Source organism: Orbilia oligospora, assembly GCF_000225545.1.
Source record: "Orbilia oligospora ATCC 24927 unplaced genomic scaffold scaffold00159, whole genome shotgun sequence".
NCBI lineage: Eukaryota > Fungi > Ascomycota > Orbiliomycetes > Orbiliales > Orbiliaceae > Orbilia > Orbilia oligospora.
In genome coordinates this window covers 9,731-27,962 of record NW_011645716.1, presented here as the reverse complement: position 1 = coordinate 27,962, position 18,232 = coordinate 9,731, and the positions used below count along the sequence as shown (strand labels likewise).

At 42.7% G+C, this 18,232-nt stretch overlaps 3 protein-coding genes across 3 annotated transcripts; 2 read left to right on the top strand and 1 right to left on the bottom strand.

Moving 5' to 3' along the window:
• Positions 1-1,249: 1,249 nt before the first annotated feature.
• On the top strand, positions 1,250-3,184 carry AOL_s00159g4 (uncharacterized protein; the record flags this gene model as incomplete). The annotated part of the gene is made up of 1 exon (XM_011127354.1): positions 1,250-3,184. One exon carries the CDS (start codon positions 1,250-1,252, stop codon positions 3,182-3,184), a length of 1,935 nt encoding a protein of 644 aa, XP_011125656.1.
• A 5,315-nt stretch (positions 3,185-8,499) lies between these two features.
• On the top strand, positions 8,500-9,006 carry AOL_s00159g3 (uncharacterized protein; the record flags this gene model as incomplete). Its single annotated transcript, XM_011127353.1, has 1 exon — positions 8,500-9,006. The coding sequence occupies one exon, from the start codon at positions 8,500-8,502 to the stop codon at positions 9,004-9,006; it is 507 nt and encodes a 168-aa protein (XP_011125655.1).
• A 2,588-nt stretch (positions 9,007-11,594) lies between these two features.
• Positions 11,595-13,876, bottom strand: AOL_s00159g2 (uncharacterized protein; the record flags this gene model as incomplete). Its single annotated transcript, XM_011127352.1, has 8 exons — positions 11,595-11,687; positions 11,755-12,618; positions 12,675-13,342; positions 13,404-13,488; positions 13,553-13,601; positions 13,673-13,694; positions 13,773-13,806; positions 13,874-13,876. The coding sequence occupies 8 exons, from the start codon at positions 13,874-13,876 to the stop codon at positions 11,595-11,597; spliced, it is 1,818 nt and encodes a 605-aa protein (XP_011125654.1).
• Between the last annotated feature and the right edge of the window lie 4,356 nt (positions 13,877-18,232).

The following is an 18,232-nucleotide window of genomic DNA, read 5'->3' as shown; positions in this document are numbered from 1 at the left end:
TTTACACAAGAACAAGCAATAGCAAGAATATTCAGTAGCAACTGCTGCAGCGTACACCAAAGAGCTCCTATTTGTAATCCCCCCTGCACCACAAGCCTCGAAAACTCTGAAGGCCCTTGCGGACCCCAACATCGTACAAAAGACCTGGCCAAAAGACTGGAGGGACAGCAGAAAAAAGGTTATAGTGCAACACCAGCTTTTCATGGAGATTTTAAAATTCGACCAGGTCGATATTCGGAAGGTGACAATTAAGAATGCTCATACTGAAACCTATAAATGACTTCTCAAAAATCAAGAGTACCGCAACTGGCTTGATTTTAATCTAATCTTTAATCATCATGGGTTCCTGTGGATCAAAAGGAAACCTAAAATTGAAAAATCAACTTTAATAAAGTTTACCTTCCAGTACGCCGAGAAAATAACAAACGAAGCCTTAATTATATCGTTTTTCTTTAACACCTGGGGAGAAGGCCTAAAAAAGTCAATATTTGGGATATATCAATCATTACTGTATCAACTTTTGAAGAAAGTTCCTGAGGTCCAAAGCGTTTTTGATTTTATGGAATCACCATCGACTTTAATTGGTGGCGATCCTAGGAATATCGGAATACTCAAAGAAACATTTTGTCAAACATTAAGAGTATATTAAGAATTTAGTCAATAACACTTGATATACTTCATTGACGCACTAGATAAATATAAGGAAAACCAAATTCGAAATATAATAGCTTTTTTTAAGAATCTGAATCAGTTTGCTGTGTCAAGGAGAATACAGCTACATGTTTGCTTCTCTAGCAGACATTATCCACATATTACAATTAAGAAAGAACAGGAGCTAATTCTGGAGGGATAAGAAGAACATGATTATGACATAGTCAAATACATACGGAGCGAATTGCAAGTCAAACACAGCAGAATTGAAGAGATCAGAACCGAAATACGGGAGAGAGCGTCTGGGATTTTCTTATGGGTTGTCTTGGTTGTACGGATTCTCAATAAAGAGTATGATGCAGGCCGTCTGCACACCATCCATAAAAGGCTCAGAGAGATACCAACCGGACTGAATGAGTTATTCAAAGACATTTTAACAAGAGATACCCAGAATACGGAGGAGCTCTTGCTCTGTATTCAGTGGATCCTATATGCAAAACGGCCTCTGAGACCGGTGGAACTCTACTTTGCGATACTAGCTGGCGAATTCCCGGAATACTTAGGTGCTTGGGATCCCGCGGACATTATTGAAGAGTTTATGGGAAGATTCGTCCTTAGTTCTTCGAAGGGGCTTGCCGAAGTAACAAAGTCGGCGGATCGGACTGTCCAATTTATACACGAATCAGTACGAGATTTTCTGCTTAAAGAACATGGACTGGACGAATTATGGGCCGCACTCCGTTCTCCGAATAGTAATGAACGGCTAAAGCAGTGCTGTTATAACTACATGAAGATTATTACGTCTCGAGAGCCAATGCAGACCGGGGTGGAGGAATCTTCGACCATATCTGGTACCCCCTGGTCCGAATATTCACGTCTATCCACCTTGCAGCGGTTTCCATTTTTCGAATACGCAGTGCGTAATGTGCTTTATCATGCTGATCTAGCAGATAGTAGTATATTCCCACAGGAAGTCTTTATCGACCAGTTTCCACTTCAAGATTGGATAATCTTCTACAATAATGTTGAAGTAAATCAAGTACGGCACTATACATTTAAAGTGAGCCTGCTGTACATCTTTGCGGAGCGAAATCTACCAAATTTAAGCAAAATTGAGCTAAAGCGCAGTCCTACAATGGAGATTGAAGGAGAGCACTACTGTTTCCCAATACTTGCAGCCTTGGCCAACGGCAATGAGAATGTGGTCAGGGTATTCCTAACGTTTGATGCAGACCCACAATCCGACAAGCATAAGTATAGCGGACTTTACGTCCGGCATCAACAGGAAGTCAATACGCTTCTCCAAGAAGGACGCTATTTGGAGGTACCGAGGGGCCAAACATTCTTCGCCTATGCGGCAGAAAAAGGCAAATGGAGCATAGCAAGTCTTCTACTTGCGACTGGCAAGGTTGAAGTCGATGCGCGAAAGCAAGGCGGTAGGACGCCACTGTCATACGCTGCAGCCGAAGGGCATGACGAAATCATAGATATGCTGTTGGAGAGAGGTGCTGGGTTAGATTCTCAAGACGTCCTGGGAAGAACGCCATTGTCGTATGCTGCGGAGAGAGGACACACAACAGCGGTGGAGCTCCTATTACGTAGGAACGCTAGACCGTGGTCAGCGCATGACAGTAGGACGCCGCTTTCCCATGCCGCAGCAAACGGACACGCGCCGGTGGTGGAGCTATTACTAAATTGCCCGGAATATAAGCAAGAAGGTATCGGCCAAGTAACGCTATACCATGCAGTGATGAACGGACATAGAGCGGTAGTGGAATTACTACTTGGTAAAGGCGTCAAAGTGAATGCTGAATTTAACTACGAAAGTCGTTCAATGATCTGGAATGCTATAAAGAGAGGATACAATGCAGTGGTGAAACTTTTACTCGAGAATGGAGCTAACCCGGAGCTAAAAGTCGGTGATCGGACGATGCTATTGTTTGCCACGGAGGTTGGGCAGGAGATGGTCGTCAAAATGTTGCTAGAGAAGGGTGCTAGATTGGGATCCAAATCTGACGCTGTTGGCCAGACAGCACTATCGGTTGCTGCAATAATGGGGCATCAAACAATCCTCACGTTACTACTTGAAGGGGGTGCTGAGCTGGAGTCTGAGGATACCTGCGGCCGGACGCCGCTATCATACGCCGCATTCAAGGGCCAGGAGGCAATTGCGAAAATTTTGCTTGAGAAGGGAGCTAACATAAATTCTAGGGATAGCAGCGGCCGTACACCATTGCACTATGCTGCAGGAAGTAGAAATGAGGCAGCAGCATGCCTACTTCTCGAGGGAGGTGCTGAACTGGAGGCCCGGGACGACGTTGGTTGGACACCACTCTTACATGCCGCCTATGCGGGCCACAAAACAGTAGTGGAATTTTTACTTAAAAAGGGAGCCGATGTAGAGTCCAAAGATGGTCTCGGCAATACGGCATTGCATTGGGCTCACAAACGTTCGAACTGGGGAGTAGCGGGATTACTGCTAAGAAAAGGGATGGAACTTGAGGCTTTGGTCATGGGGCAGTCTGGGATATAGAATAACACTTTGGGCCGCGACTAGTCAACACAGGCTACCTTTCATGGTTAGAGCGCTACAAGCTCTGTTAACAGATCAAATGCAATAAAACGCCTTGTGATACCAAGAGAATCCCAGACGGATCCTGTTGTGTGACAGGCCAGAAAAGGGCTGGTGGTCCAATAAAAGCTGCACAAAAGTATTCTGTTTGACACAACAACAAGGATCGAATGTGGCGGGGTTCTAAAACGAAGCGTAACCCAAAATTAATATCCACCCCAAAAAGACTAGATCTCAATTAAAGGGGCAGCTTTAAAGTGCGCTAGATCAACGTCAATTATTTATCATAACTTAGTATGGAGAGGAAAGTAAAAATGTTTTCTCTTATAGAGCCACCGTTTAACTCTCAACAACCGTGTCATTCGCTACACAACTATACCACACCACGTAACAAAAAAGCCCCGCACTCCGCAACCCCGCACCCAGCACTATTCCTCCCAACATGTTTAGGGGTGTTTATATTGTGATGTTGTAAAACGGAATTCACGCCAAATCAGCTGGTCAAGCCAGTCATCAATCGACAGGAACTTGGTGTGGCGTAAGCACTTTCTTCACAACACGTAGTCTGCATTATGAAAATGTCTTGGCAACAGGATAACAACTATTTCGTATCGTAAAATGGCACCCCTTTGTGTGCTCTTATTATTGAGTATACGCAATCGGTACCACATTTACGCGAGGCAACACGCGAGGCAACCAACATTCGACGATGTTGGCAAATTTTATGAGATATGAGTTATATGAAAACTCGATTTTGCTACCTGGCAGTGGGTTTAGCGTGGCTACAGATGATATACCGAGTCCTATCCTAGGTGAGTCTCCCAGAAAATCTCGTTTCCATCCCATCCAGAGGGATTAAATCCCTAGATTGTGCAATACTGCCAATATACACACCAAATTGAAGCATTTCTTCCAACCACTCGGGTGTTAGTCTAGAATAGCAAGAATATGAACAAATAACTATTCCTGGAGCAGATCATATCTGGAACAAACGAGCGTGTACCATGAATCATCTTATCAACTTATTAACGGATTTCTACAACGACATACTGCCCGGTTCGGATGATGCCTCCTCTACACCCAAGCACCCCTTGTGCAATGCTCCAGAATGTGTTGAGATTGCAATTGGCTCCCTTGTCCGTTCGCTTAGGGCTGCGAAGTTACCACTAGAACCATTATTCAACTCTTACGATTGGAGAGATCTACTAATTTGGATATTACTTAATCGACTAAGAAAGCTAACTTGCGTAACTATCGCTCCTTGGTCGCTACGTACACGAGTATCTGAGCAGGCAAAGTCGGTTAGCATTCCGTCCGACGACAAAGAAAATATACGGAAAATATGGAAGGACTCATGCCCAGGAAGCTTCGGACATTCCACGGCCTGGGGAAGAGTGTCATCGCATCTGGACTATCTCAGAATTCCGGTACCACAACAACTCACGCTGCTGTTCGTAGGAAGTTACTCCGCATATAACATGATGTGTCTACGTCTTCACTGCCCTACTCTAGATGGTATGCTATATCCTACTCTCGCCCACAATCTGAAAAATCTGCAGATATTAACCAATAGATACCATTGGTATTGCATCCGTTAGATCCACATCCTCCTCCTAATTTGGGATTAACAGGGCCCGGCCGGTGCGGTATTGCCAACAGAATGCAGAAATTCAACACGGACATAACGGCAATATCACAGAAACTATTGGGGTTTAAGCATAAAGTAGGGTCTGCAGACTTTGGTGAAGGTTAAATGATTCTTTTTATCGCAATAACACCCAATTCTTTATGTTATTTTGATGTTAGAGTTGGCAGGAGTTTTTTAGGCTGCTATATGAGTTACAGGGTTCATTTTAGGCATCAATTTTGTTATTTTGGCCCCCTGCCAATTAAAGGCTGCTTCAAAAAATATACCTGTCTCAAATTAAGGCCGAGGCCTTGACTTGTTTTCTCTTCGAACTTAGCCTCCTGTTTTGCCTGCCACCTACTTTTGCCCCGTTTCTTGTTTTTGTTAAGGCTTTCCTCTTCGCCGATTCACACAGACATATGTTAACCAGAAGTATGGTGGCTGCAGTTTCTGTTAGCAATCACAGAATGATGTTAGCCGTTTGTCTAGAATTCCTTTCCTCCTTCGTTGTGCCAACACAACACAACACAACATCAGAATGCTTGTCTATGCCTAGTCCACCCAGCCCTTGATCTGGTCTCGTAAAAGTCTCGTCATTCACTCAAGTAATTATTCTGATCAACCAGGATAGGCTACTTTGCTAATAAAGACGGTTATGAATTTTGATGATTTGTAGCTCATCATAAGGAGCTGAAGCCGATGTCTCTGTGGATCTTATTTGATTAGCACATACTATGCAATCGAAGACTTATCTTGTCAGGTATTTGGCTTGTGAATGAGCATCGAAAGTACTTTGCCAGGGCTTGCAGAGAGGCAGTCATAAACAAAGTTTTAGCAGAGGTTTAGCAAAACCCTGTGAGTGAATGTACGAGAGCCACAAAAGAAAAATTTTGTATTAGTTGTTTAGCACGGGATACAGAAATGCGTTTTTGTGTATAGAAAAAGCTCACAAACTGCAAGTTACAAACATCCGATGGAAAGTTGTATTAACAGAACCTGCTGTGAGAGCATCGGGAAAGGGAAGACGATTCACAAAAAGGCTTATAAAGCATGCAAAGCAAAGTCTGTTAACAACCATACGTTAGACGGCTGTGACATGATTGTGTGTGCCGGCGCGTCCATATGTGATAGACTGGAATTATAATGTTATAGCACTCACCGCATATGCTAGATTCCTACACGGGATTTTTTACTATAACAGAGAATACCCTACAACTCATGCTTCTTTTAACACTCTCACTTTTTCAATACTGAATGATTTAACAAATATAAATGTTTTATTAAGTGACTTGCAATTTGTGAACAGGTGATTCAAGGGGTTATAAGTTTTGTTAACAAGTGTTCAGAAACAGGCCGGTCTGCGGCGTATTTTTCATTAGAACCGGAGTGTCGAGACCAGAAAACTTCTTGTGACGCCAAGAGAATCCTCAGGCTCCTGTTGTGTGACAGGCCAGAAAATGGCTGACCGACTTTAGCACAGCAATCTAACAAGGTCAAGGATCATGAAAAAAGGTCGCATCTAATAAAAGCTGCACAAATTTGTTCTGTTTGGCACAAGGATCGAACGTGGCGGAGCTCCAAGGCCCAAAGTTCATATCCACCCAGACTAGATATTAATTAAAAAGGTAGACCAAAATTGTACCAGGGTATGAAATAAAAACTCCTTCAACTGGCATGGAAGCCTAAATGAAATCCCTCATAAAGAAAATAGGTCTGCGAGGCTGTGAGCCTGGAAAGACACTCAGTCTCTCCGCCAAGAACTATAGAAAATTATACTATAAAAAATAAATTCATTTTTATAATATATTAGTACAGCATAATTACACTTATATAAAGCAATCTATATTAAGGAGGGTATATAAATTTATGTTGATTAATGCTTAATGCTGTATGCATTGTATACTCTTGTATAAAGCATATTCCATAAAACAAGTTAAGGGTAGCGAGTGCCAAGCACTCGCTACTGCCTGCCTCTTATAGAGAGCGTGACCCGGCAATAGCTGCCTAAGAGAATGGCTGTTCTACCACAGCAGCAACACAATTAATATTTGCCACGAAGTCAAACAAATATATCTTCACCCTCCTTCCCCAAAAACCTTCCTAAAGCATAACACCACCTAAAATACAGAGGCTTGTTCTATGAATAGGTTGCGATTCTTAACATTTAATTTAAGTTACCGGCCAAGCCGGCCCGGGATCAAGTCCATGCGCCCCGGAACGGGGTAGGGTAGTGAACTTTCGTTTATAAAATCGTGAACCTTCCCACTATCATCTACAATAATATTACAATTTATATTTTTGGAATATCTACATTATTTTTATAACCTAACTTAATAAAACTTTCGAGATCCTAATTTATCAGCAATAACTAAAAAGAAATTCCTAAAACTTCAACAAACAAACAAATTCTTTTATACTTACTTAATTATCTTCCAACTGTTAATAAAACAACTTAAGTATAATAACACTACTCAAATCACTTATTTTCAAAATAATCTTCATATAAAAATCAAAGAACTCTTAATAACCAAAGTTAAATTCCCCACTAATTTCAACAACTTCACTACTCTCTACCAAAAACTAAATAACAACTAGCGAACATTCAATACAAAAAAAAACACAAAATATCCAACTAAAATTAAAAAATTAACTCCAAACCGCAGGAACGCAGACTGGGATCCAGAATTATTCAAACTCAATGGTAGTTTTCAAACCAATACAATTTCTTAGGCAAATGTGGTGGGGTTGACGGTATTCCGCTATAGCTAATGTTGTTTCTTTGGTGGCCCGTCTGCATTTGAATTATCCAGATTACATTTACGGCTGGATTATTCACAGGACGGGGTCTCCTGCGTCAACGCTCTTTTTTCAGACGTCCAAACTCCGTTCTTGCGATTTAAAACAAGTTAGAGAAGCAGCCATTTTTTCATTTGCCATTCATGATCACATCCCTCGTCATAGAGCGGACCCCGACCAATTCTGGGACATGCCCAAATTGAGACCCTGCCTCCGGGACAATTCGTTTCGGAGGGCTTGATTGGAGTGCCTGTTCAAAGCGGCCCCGTCCATCCAGCAACATGGGAGTCACCCGGGTGCTTGGTTATTCGCGGTATATGCGACTACTCAGATTCTCAAGAACAAGGAATGGCAAGGATGCGCGGCAATGGCAGCGGGGGAAGAGATAGCATCGCTGTTCAGGAAAGGCATTCCTGCCAGTAGGAGGCAAAATTTTCGGTTCCCGGATTGTTAGTCGAAACTAGCCCAACACTGTTACCCAATCAAAAGTGAGCGGCGTAGAAACAGTCTCATTATCCAAACCCTCCTTGCATCACAAGAGTCATTTCCTCTCTGTAAATGGATCGGCAAACGGCAAAAATCTTCATCAGAGGGTCTTTCGTTGGACCACCTTCGCTTTATTACGCCGTCTCAACTTTTAGGAGGCACTTAAATGCTGTCACCCCGCAGCACCTTTTTTTTATATTTTTTCCCAATATATATTTTAATTGCCTCTCATTGCGACTCTACGCATATAAAGTCAACGACTCTCATCAGATTAATCGCCAAGAACAAGTTCTAATCGTCAGCCGGATCTCACACCATTGGAGCCCTCGATACCGAACGATTGCGAAAGATCACTCAAAACTCTGTCATGCATCATATGCAAGAGACTCCAATACTCGACACTAGTGCTGAACACGATCATCCCATCGATTCAACCCATGACCCAACTCAAGGCCGTTCACCCACCGAAGAAAATCGTCGTACATCTGCTGGCGAGATTTTGCTTTCTGAGACAGATACTGCTTGGCCAAATACCATTCCATCCGCTGGTAGCGAAGGTGCCGAGAGCGAAACCGCCAGCTCTCCCACTTCGAGTCTTCTAGGCTCCAGAGCCGAAGCTATCAGACGTAATAGAAGAGACAGTTCTGACGGCAGTATTGGTGCGCATAACGGAAGCTCTGTAGGAACTATTAATCTGTTCAACGTGATTTCGAAGAGCCAGGCTGGCGGCATTGCCGGGAATCCGGCTATTTCTGGTATGCGCGGCAAAGTTGATGCTGGTAGCTGGAGGAATATCAATTTGAAAAGAGATAAAAAGAAACAAGATGAGAATGGATGCGAGGGCGGGAAGGGAGAGGGACGCGGGATGGAGTGAAGGAACAGTGATATGACTCTTTCTTTGAATTTTAGGTGACACTTCTGGAGTGTCTGTACGCCCACTGCATTGTTTCCGCTTTTCCATTAACATTATATTACGCTACGCTTCGTTGGTGAAGATATAGGCATTTTAACCTATAAACTACTGCAAATAAATTGTTAATAGCAAGCAACGGGTATAAATCAGAGCTTTGGCAATGCAGGCGGTTTTTCAATGTACCACAATGCTACAATTGAGTCTTCGCTGGAGGCTTCCATGCCAGTTGAAGGATTTGTTTTCACTTCGTATTCTCGTAAACTTTTGGTCTGCCTTTTTAATTAATATCTAGTCTGGGCGGATATGAACTTTGGGTTCCGCTTTATTTGGGCCTTGGAGCTCCACCATTCGAACAAATCTGTGCAGCTTTTATTAGATATGACCTTTTTTTCATGATCCTTGACCTTGTTAGACTGCTGTACTATAGCCCATCGGCCATTTTCTGGCTTGTCACACAACAGGGGTCTGAGGACTCGACACTCCGGTTGTAATGGAAAATATGCCGCAGACTGGCCTGTTCTGAATACCTGTTAACAAAACTTATAACTCCTTGAGTCACCTGTTCACAAATTGATAAAACATCAATTTTTGCAACGAGCACGCCGTGTTATCGCCCCAGTTCTTTTACATGCACGTCTATTGTATTGGTCTCATGCATTTGATGTATTTTCGTATGTGCAGGTATGCAAATCATTTGTTTAACAACCTGATCTATCCAGGTCGACATCCATAGATACCAAGGTAAGATACGTTGCACAGGCAGGGTTCACAAGAGTGGCTAAGTTGTGAGATTGTGCTATAGCAATGAAGGGTAACCTGTGTTAACTAATCGCGGCCTGACAGACCGACGCTGCCAGGCCCACACACTTGGTTAACCCAAAATCCTGTTAACGGTTCAAATATCCGACTTAATGTTGTCTGGTTTAACGAGAACAGTTCGAGACTGGTTAACAGGTCTATTCTCTGCGCCATATCTATTGCAACACGTATAGAACGAAGAAAAAAGCTTTCGTCCAGCGCCAAAAAAAAAAAAAAAAAAAAAAAAAAAAATTCAATTTATGTGTTCCCACCATCAGCATGAATAGAACCACCACTACCACGCCCAATACCCTCAAAAGCACTACTAAGATTGCAACAACCCAATGAACAATTTAGTTCAATATATCACAGTGCAATAGTTGGGCTTCAGGTTGCCAGAGTTACCAAAGTTAATAATGTACCATTCGGACATTTATAGATAGGGCTATTGCCTGGTAGATTATTGCCGTTAAACCGTAATCAAGATGCTTTTTAAAGATTTTAGCTTGTATAGATAGATGTTTAATTTAGACTGTTAAATCATTCAGTGTTGAAAAGTGAGGGTGTTAAGAGAAGCATGAGTTATGTGATATTCCCTGATATTTTGAGGGTTTCTCTGGCCGCCTGGATTTCTGCCTTTTGGTTCTGCATGCTGTTACAAGTCATCTTAAACACTTTACAAGTCTTCCCGAGCTTCTACAGGTTGGTTAAAATACAATCTGCAAAAGGCCCGTCAAAATCAAAATCATTATCACCCACTCACTACCGATACACCCCATAGGTTTCGTATCGCCTGGTGGATGGCTAGCAATGAGTTCTAAGATCCAGCAGTCGTCAGTAGCAATAGAAGGTTTTGTATATTGTATATTTTAGAAGCCAAGCCCGGACGATGCCCAGCCAGCCTGGTGGACTATGCTGTGGCCACAGAATCTTTATCTGAATTATGAAAGGTGTATTTCTGCATTTACCAGTATAAAATAGTATGATCCTAGGTGTTTAAGTTCATAACAGACAGAATGCGATCATGGATTGACAAATAGTATGAAAAACAGAGATTGAATAGATTTGACGACTACCCGATACGATGCCCCTCAATAATAAGAGAAAAATGCCATATGATTGGGTTGGTATGTTGGTATTAGCTGGGTGGAAATTTTTTTTTGAAGTGGTGATTTAGAATGATTAGGAAAAGGTATGCTCATTCACTCATGTAGAGAGGGGCAGGCGTGCGCCGGAGATATCAGCTATACAGAGGATAGCCTCATGCCCTTAAACAGTTTGCATGTGCGACACAACGGATGTACGTGAGCTCTCATGAGAGCACATCTATAGTAAAATATACATTAAAATCTAAAATATTGCAACCCTATCAAAAATTTGAAGAGGGTTAGGAATACCGAGGATGGCTAGTCTTGGCGATGCCCCAGATCTCCAACAGCAATATATGGATCGAAAGCTGTTCAAATCTCTGAAGACTTGAAGAACTGCTCGTTATCATTGAAGAGAAATGAGTTGGATATTGTCGAACGGCTCATCTCACATAGAAACGCGAAAGAAAAGAGACATATTTTCATTATAATTCTTACGTATAAGTCTGATTCCACGTACTACTCGCAACAAGGACGTTCCGCAGCTATGTGTCCGTTTACAAAGCATACCAGGGGGGTTAAGAAATTCACAACTGCCTCATGTGACAGACCAAACTTGCATTTTAAGATGAAACACAGAAATCAAGGCTTTAACTTTACCCTCTACTCGTCGGCAATTGCAGAAAACTTCTCCAAAATGGACTGGTGCAGCCTTCCATACTTGCCGCTGATGGCCTCTTCTCCCTCATCAGGAATCTATGTATCACATATCAGTATGTTTATTTTGAAAAAAAAAAAAATCAAGCTGCCTAAGAAAACGTACCTCGAACTTCATAGATCTTAGCTGATATTGCAGATCCTGTGTGCTGCTCTTGATCTTGCTCCACGCTATGCCACTAACAACCGCTTTTTGGGTCTCATCGTGGAAACTCATCATATTTTTCATCATCCAGTTGCTCTTCCACACCGGGCAGTATTGATCATACTTGGAGTATCCGTTCTGCTGCAAGAAGTCTTCCTTGACTAAACCGGACACCCATAATGTAACTTTGTCGTTATCAGCGAGAGATTGAGCACCGACCAACTGGACGACCTGTTCGAGTTCTTCGGAATCGGTGAGGAGTTTTTTGATCTGGTCACGGTATTTGGGGAAGTCTGGGTATTGTTTCTCGTAGTATTTGTCCAAGATACCGGCGTACTTGCTGTACGAAAGACTGGTGTTCACAGATGGGAAATGTTTTCTCTGAGCCAAACGCTTGTCGAGACCCCAAAAGACCTGCACGATACCTAAAGTCGACGAAGTGACTGGATCCGAGAAATCACCACCCGGAGGACTGACGGCGCCAACAATAGATACAGATCCACTTCGGTTCGGACTTCCGAGACACTTGACTTTACCAGCACGTTCGTAGAAACTGGCTAACTTGGAACCGAGGTAAGCTGGGAAACCCTGATCTGCAGGCATTTCACCCAAACGACCAGAGATTTCACGAAGAGCTTCGGCCCAGCGGGAGGACGAGTCTGCAATCACTGCCACGTCCTTGCCTTGGTCACGGAAGTATTCCGCGAGAGTGATACCCGTATAGATGGAAGCCTCACGGGCTGCGACAGGCATATTGGAGGTATTGGCGACAAGGGTTGTTCGCTTCATGATTTGCTCTTTACGTCCCTTGACCTCGATAGAAAGCTGCATTAAGTCAACAACAGTTTACGCGAGCCACCAAATGATGAGCATCGACTTACCTCTGGGAACTCCTTCAAGACTTCCGCCATCTCGTTTCCTCTCTCACCGCACCCAACATAGATGATACCATCGGTATTTGAGAATTTACTTAATGACTGACTAATCACGGTCTTTCCACATCCGAAAGCGCCAGGGATAGCCGTCGTACCACCCTGCACGGACGGAAACAGTGCATCCAAAACCCTCTGTCCGGTGAACAATGGATAATCCGCCTGCTGTCGCTCCGCCACCGGGCGAGGGACACGGACGGGCCAGGTGTGCATCATCGGGTACGACTGTTTCTTGCCATCAAACTCAACCTCCAAAACCTTATCCGTAACATTATAATTTCCCTTTTCTGCGATCCAAGTGATAGTACCGCGAGCACGAGGGGGTAGAAGGATGTTATGTTCGTTCATTAACGAGTTTTCGTGTACGACAGCGTAGAAGTCTCCTCCAGTGATATGATCTCCTACCTTCATTTTTATCGGATCGAATCCCCATTGACTTTCACGATCCAAAGCCGCAACGTCGATACCACGGGGAATATAGATGCTGTCGGATTGCTTTTGAATAGCCTTTAACGGACGTTGAATACCGTCGTAGATGTTTTCCATTAACCCAGGACCGAGTTCGACGGATAGTGGCTTTCCGGTTCTCAGCACTGGATCGCCGACAGTGACACCGGCTGTCTCGGTAGCGACCATCAGCAACCCATATCACGGATATGGACATTCGACAGAACATACCAGTCTCCTCGTAAACCTGGATGGTCGCCTTGTCCGCTTCTATCCTAATGACTTCGCCCATCAAACAGTCGTGTCCAACTCGTACCTAGACTGCCTATTAGCCCTTCATTCCATCCCCAGTTGAGTGCATGGCAGTAATAGTGGCATACAAGCTCGTACATAGCACATCCGATCATGTTCTCCGCGACTATGACAGGCCTGCTTATTCAGTCAGTACTGGCCCTTTACCTCATAATACCGTCTCTGATAGACTAGCGCTTTCCACGTACCCGGAGACGGAATAGATGGAGCCTATTCAGAAAGTAGGAAACTGTATTAGTAGACGCCTTTATGTACGGGTAACTGTAGTAGAATTGGGATATTTTGTACCATTTTCGCCCTCTTTTGCCTCTTTATCTCTAAGCTACATTCACCGAGTTGAAGGGTTAGCCTCTATGCATGCTTTGTAGGCCCAAGAACAGAGTATATACCATTATGTATGGGTGCTATAATACGTCCCAGATCTGTAGCCGCTATTCTGGAAGATACCAGGCTGTGCCAAATTTGGAATCCGAGTTATGTAGACCGAAGAAATCGTGGATTTGGAAGTTCGGGGTTGTGCAAATGGTGGGAGAAGGCGTTATAGTCGCAGACTGACGTCACCATCCTTGCCTGTTTGTGCTTTGGAGCTCGCATGTCTGTCATCGTAGAGATGGGTCGGCTCAACACGCAGCATTCCCCCTAATGTACAGAAATTTGCGACTTTGTATATTGGTAAGAATGATCCACTTGGAAGTTCTGTATATGTGATATCTTCTTTATTTGCTAAAGTCTGACCTCCTCCGAACCTAGTTAAGCCAAGGACAAGCCATACAAGCTGTCTGATCCATCTTCCTCGATACAGGTTAGAAGCAAGAGAAGGGGAAGTTGCAATTACGATTGTGCCAATATGTCGCTTTAATAGTCTTAGGAAATCAAATCCTATCGACTGTTTAACAGAATTTTAGACATGATTAATCAGGTTGCTATTCAAAATATCATTAAATACAATTTCAAATGTATATATCTTTTGGTAGAAGTACTAAAGGCAGCTAATTATATTATATATTATAATATTAAAATTAATGTTAATAGTAATAAATAGTTAGTTTTAAAGAAATATTTAAGACGGATACTGGTTAATAAATAGTATTCCAAAGGAAGTAGAGATAAATTTGCTTTTATTATGAGCAATACATTTTCCAGCTTCCGAGATGTGGACATTGCTTGAAGTCCTTTCTGACAGGGAAGAAATTGAAGATACATATTAGAGAGCGTCATAGGGTCAGTAGCCACTCAGAACGATCATGCTTGGAGTCCCCAAGACTAGCATAACGAGAAGATAAAAGGAAAGGAAGAGATAGCCTCGCACATTTCCGCCAGTACACTGAAGAGGGCCCCGAAACGTTCGAAACATAAACGGGTTAAAAGCTCTCCCGCAGAAAAATATCAGTTATGAACGGTTTCGGTACTGCCGTAACCTCTTGTGTATGGAAGCCGATTAATTTTTATTCTAATATTCCCCATGACCATAGGAACCACATACTTCCAGTAACACCCTCCGGATGGGTCGGCGGCTCTAAGAATAGAGATTTCGATCCCATTAGTTAACTCCACTTGAGTAACTACACAGCATCATGTCGATATAGATAGGGAAATAACAGGAAGGAGTTCTATAATCCCGATTTCGGGCAGAGACTGGCTGGTTTACGACAGCATACTCCTAATTTCTAAATCCCAATCATCCACCGTTGGTACACAAGGATCCTGTGAAAAGTGATAGGTCATGGGATAAGTTCCCTTTCAGCAGGTTCGACACCCCACAGCACATGCGTGCAGCTGAGGGCCAACTGGATAAGTGTAAAAGGAAGCCTTCTGGCATAGTTCAATACTTAGAGCAAAACTATTCAAGCTTACCTCTACCAACGATCCACCAATATCATGGCCCCCCATTTCTTTGCATTGAGATCCTTACTCTCATCTTTTACTATTATTTTTAAAATAACTATTAGCTTGAGTATAATCCCTGAGGGTTTATAATTTTATCAAAACTATCGACAATTGAATAAAATTAGAATAATTTATTCTTCATTCATTTTTCTTAAAGAATTAATTAAACTTGCTTTTTTTTTAATAATTTGTAATCATTTTCATTTAAAACAGTTTAATTTTAATAGAGTATTATAGCTTTATTAATAGTCTGTCTTCATCGTTTTTTTATTCTTTTGTGTATTTACAAATTTTAGCTGTGTACTTGTTATTATCTCTAATATTTAAATATATTGAAAATCCTCAATATTATGTTTCCCCGCCTAAGCCTCATCATTATTCAACTACACCCTTGTAAGAATCATTACTAACAGTTCTAAATCCCGTATCTATTATGAATCCTGTAAATATAGTTTTTGGCGTATGTTTAGTCTTAGGAACGGGATGACTTTTGTATAAAAATTGAGAGCAAAATAAATTGGCCTGGAGGACTGCTATGCTTCGGTGTTTTCCAAGATATGTATTACCCAATATCTCATAATCCCTCAAACTCGCGAAGCAATATTTAACCATTGGCGAACCCGTAAGGCCTATGTGCTAGTACCCGATATCGATCTTTTTTTTGCAAACTTCGTGCCGGTGCCAGCTTTTCCTATTATACTGACTGTCCGATACACCTTAGCTGCGCCGCTCCATCTTCCAGCTGGAATTCAATTTCTACCAATGTTTACATTGTAAATACTACCCAGATGAGGATCGTGCCGGTTTTGTAAGTGGTTCAGATCGCCTTTGCAACCTCATCGTCGCCTTGCATAGGCGCATTAGGCTGTTCAACCATGTGCAGAAAGTAGAGCGAATCCTATTATTTAAAGTTGTGATTTTTTTCCAGGGGTGTTGCTTTAATACTACAGCAAGCTCCTCTCAATTAAGAAATTGCAGCTAGGCAATTAGGTAAGTTCACCAAAACCTTTAATCATGATTATTCCATAATATTGTGTACCACAACTCCAAGGAGACAGGCATGGAAGCATAAACCAATTTATTAGCAATTGATCAATGCTAAATTCTATCTCATTCTCAGCCGCGAGCCTTCTCATCGCCTTAGGTTCACTTTCCCCACCCCCCCATTCCCAACCGGTAGGCAAAGGGAGAAATATCCTTCGCAGAAATTGAATCTTTTATACTAAGAAGCATAAGTGATGCTTTAAGAATGAAGTATCATAATAGCTTATACGAATAGGATGCGAGCAATTCCACTCGCTATTACTTTTTACATGGCCCTTTGGTAGAGTGAGAATATGGTCCTCCAACGATGACAGTTATATATTTGCAACTAATGTGATTCGGTCTTACTATGCATTATGAAAGACAGCTGATTTCGACATCACTTGAGTGGGCCTGCACAGCACATCTAATGAAAGCCAACTTTGAAAACGATACTTGTGTTGAGTGGTATTACGAAGCAACAAAGATTGCCTCGAAAGTAGCCAGGCACCCGGGTGACAGAAAAAAGAGAGCAAGAAAATTATAGTGTGAGAATTGGCCTTGGCACAAGATCTTTGCTCTCTTTTTTCTGTCACCCAGGTGCCAGGTAATGCGCTAGGCTGCAATAAGAATGAATATTTGCACTAGTACCAAAGCAGTAAGTGAGAAGACCCCCAAAACGGAAACGAGGTGTTTTAATTACAGCGCAACCTTCGCGGCACGCACCAAATCAATCATAGTACATTTGCTGAATATCAGAATTCAAAAGGTCCCGTGCATAGCGAATAGAGTTTTGAATTGTAAGAGCATACGGATAAAATTAAGTGGCGGATATCAGAGACCCCACATCCGGGAAAGTATCACAGGTACCTGCCTAAGGCGCAACTTCGGGGGCTCGATTGCTAACTGTGTTCCAGCTCCCCTCTCCACCTCGATACACTTCCTAAGTGGATTTAGTCCGTTCTGATGAGCCACTTCGAGCATTTCTCTACAACCGCTGCATAGGGTTGCTACAGTGGCTTGTGAGACGTGATACTGGCTTAGTACTAATAGAACTATCGCTCAATTGGCGCTTTTTACCTACTATAGCAGTTCGTTCTTCCAGCGGAATTCAGAAACAGTATTTAGAAACTCAAGGAAACAGGGTGAAAAAGTGGAAGAAGAAATAGAAACTAGACTCAGAAATAGAGTCGAGGCCTAGCCATCGTGGTGGGGGACCAGGCAAAACTCCAACACAACAACTCAAAACAAAACCTCCACCTTTCATCAACATCATGCATCAACATAATGCATCCACGTTGCAACATCAGTATCAACAAACCTATCGGCGGCCGGGGTAATGTCAGCATGTGGACCATAATGTGACATTGGGGATTGGCAGGGCTTACCAAAATGTCCTTGTTCTATCTCTGGGCCTGCTTCCATATTTCAATTTCGCAACCTCCACGGATGACACCGATTCTCATGGTAGAAAGCAGGTTGTGGGCAGCGTTGGAGTGGTTGTAGACACCACCGTTGAACATAGCAGTTGCGTCCTTTCCAATTCCAGATTTAATCATAGCCTTGCCACCTGGATGATCTTTGATGAAATCACTGACGTCATGAATGACACCAGCGACCGCGATGAGTGCTTTTCCGTTGCGAGCATGTTCCTGGAAGTCTCCAAACTCGATGACTGGAAGCTGCTCAAGAGGGATACCCCAATCGAGTTTGGCACGGATTCTGTCCAGTTTCTTTTGCATCTGTTGAAGTCGACCTTTCTCGATCTCGTTAGACTTGAACCGTTTGAGGTCATAAGCAAGGCCGAGCTGCTTCCAAGTCCATATGGCCCATTTCGT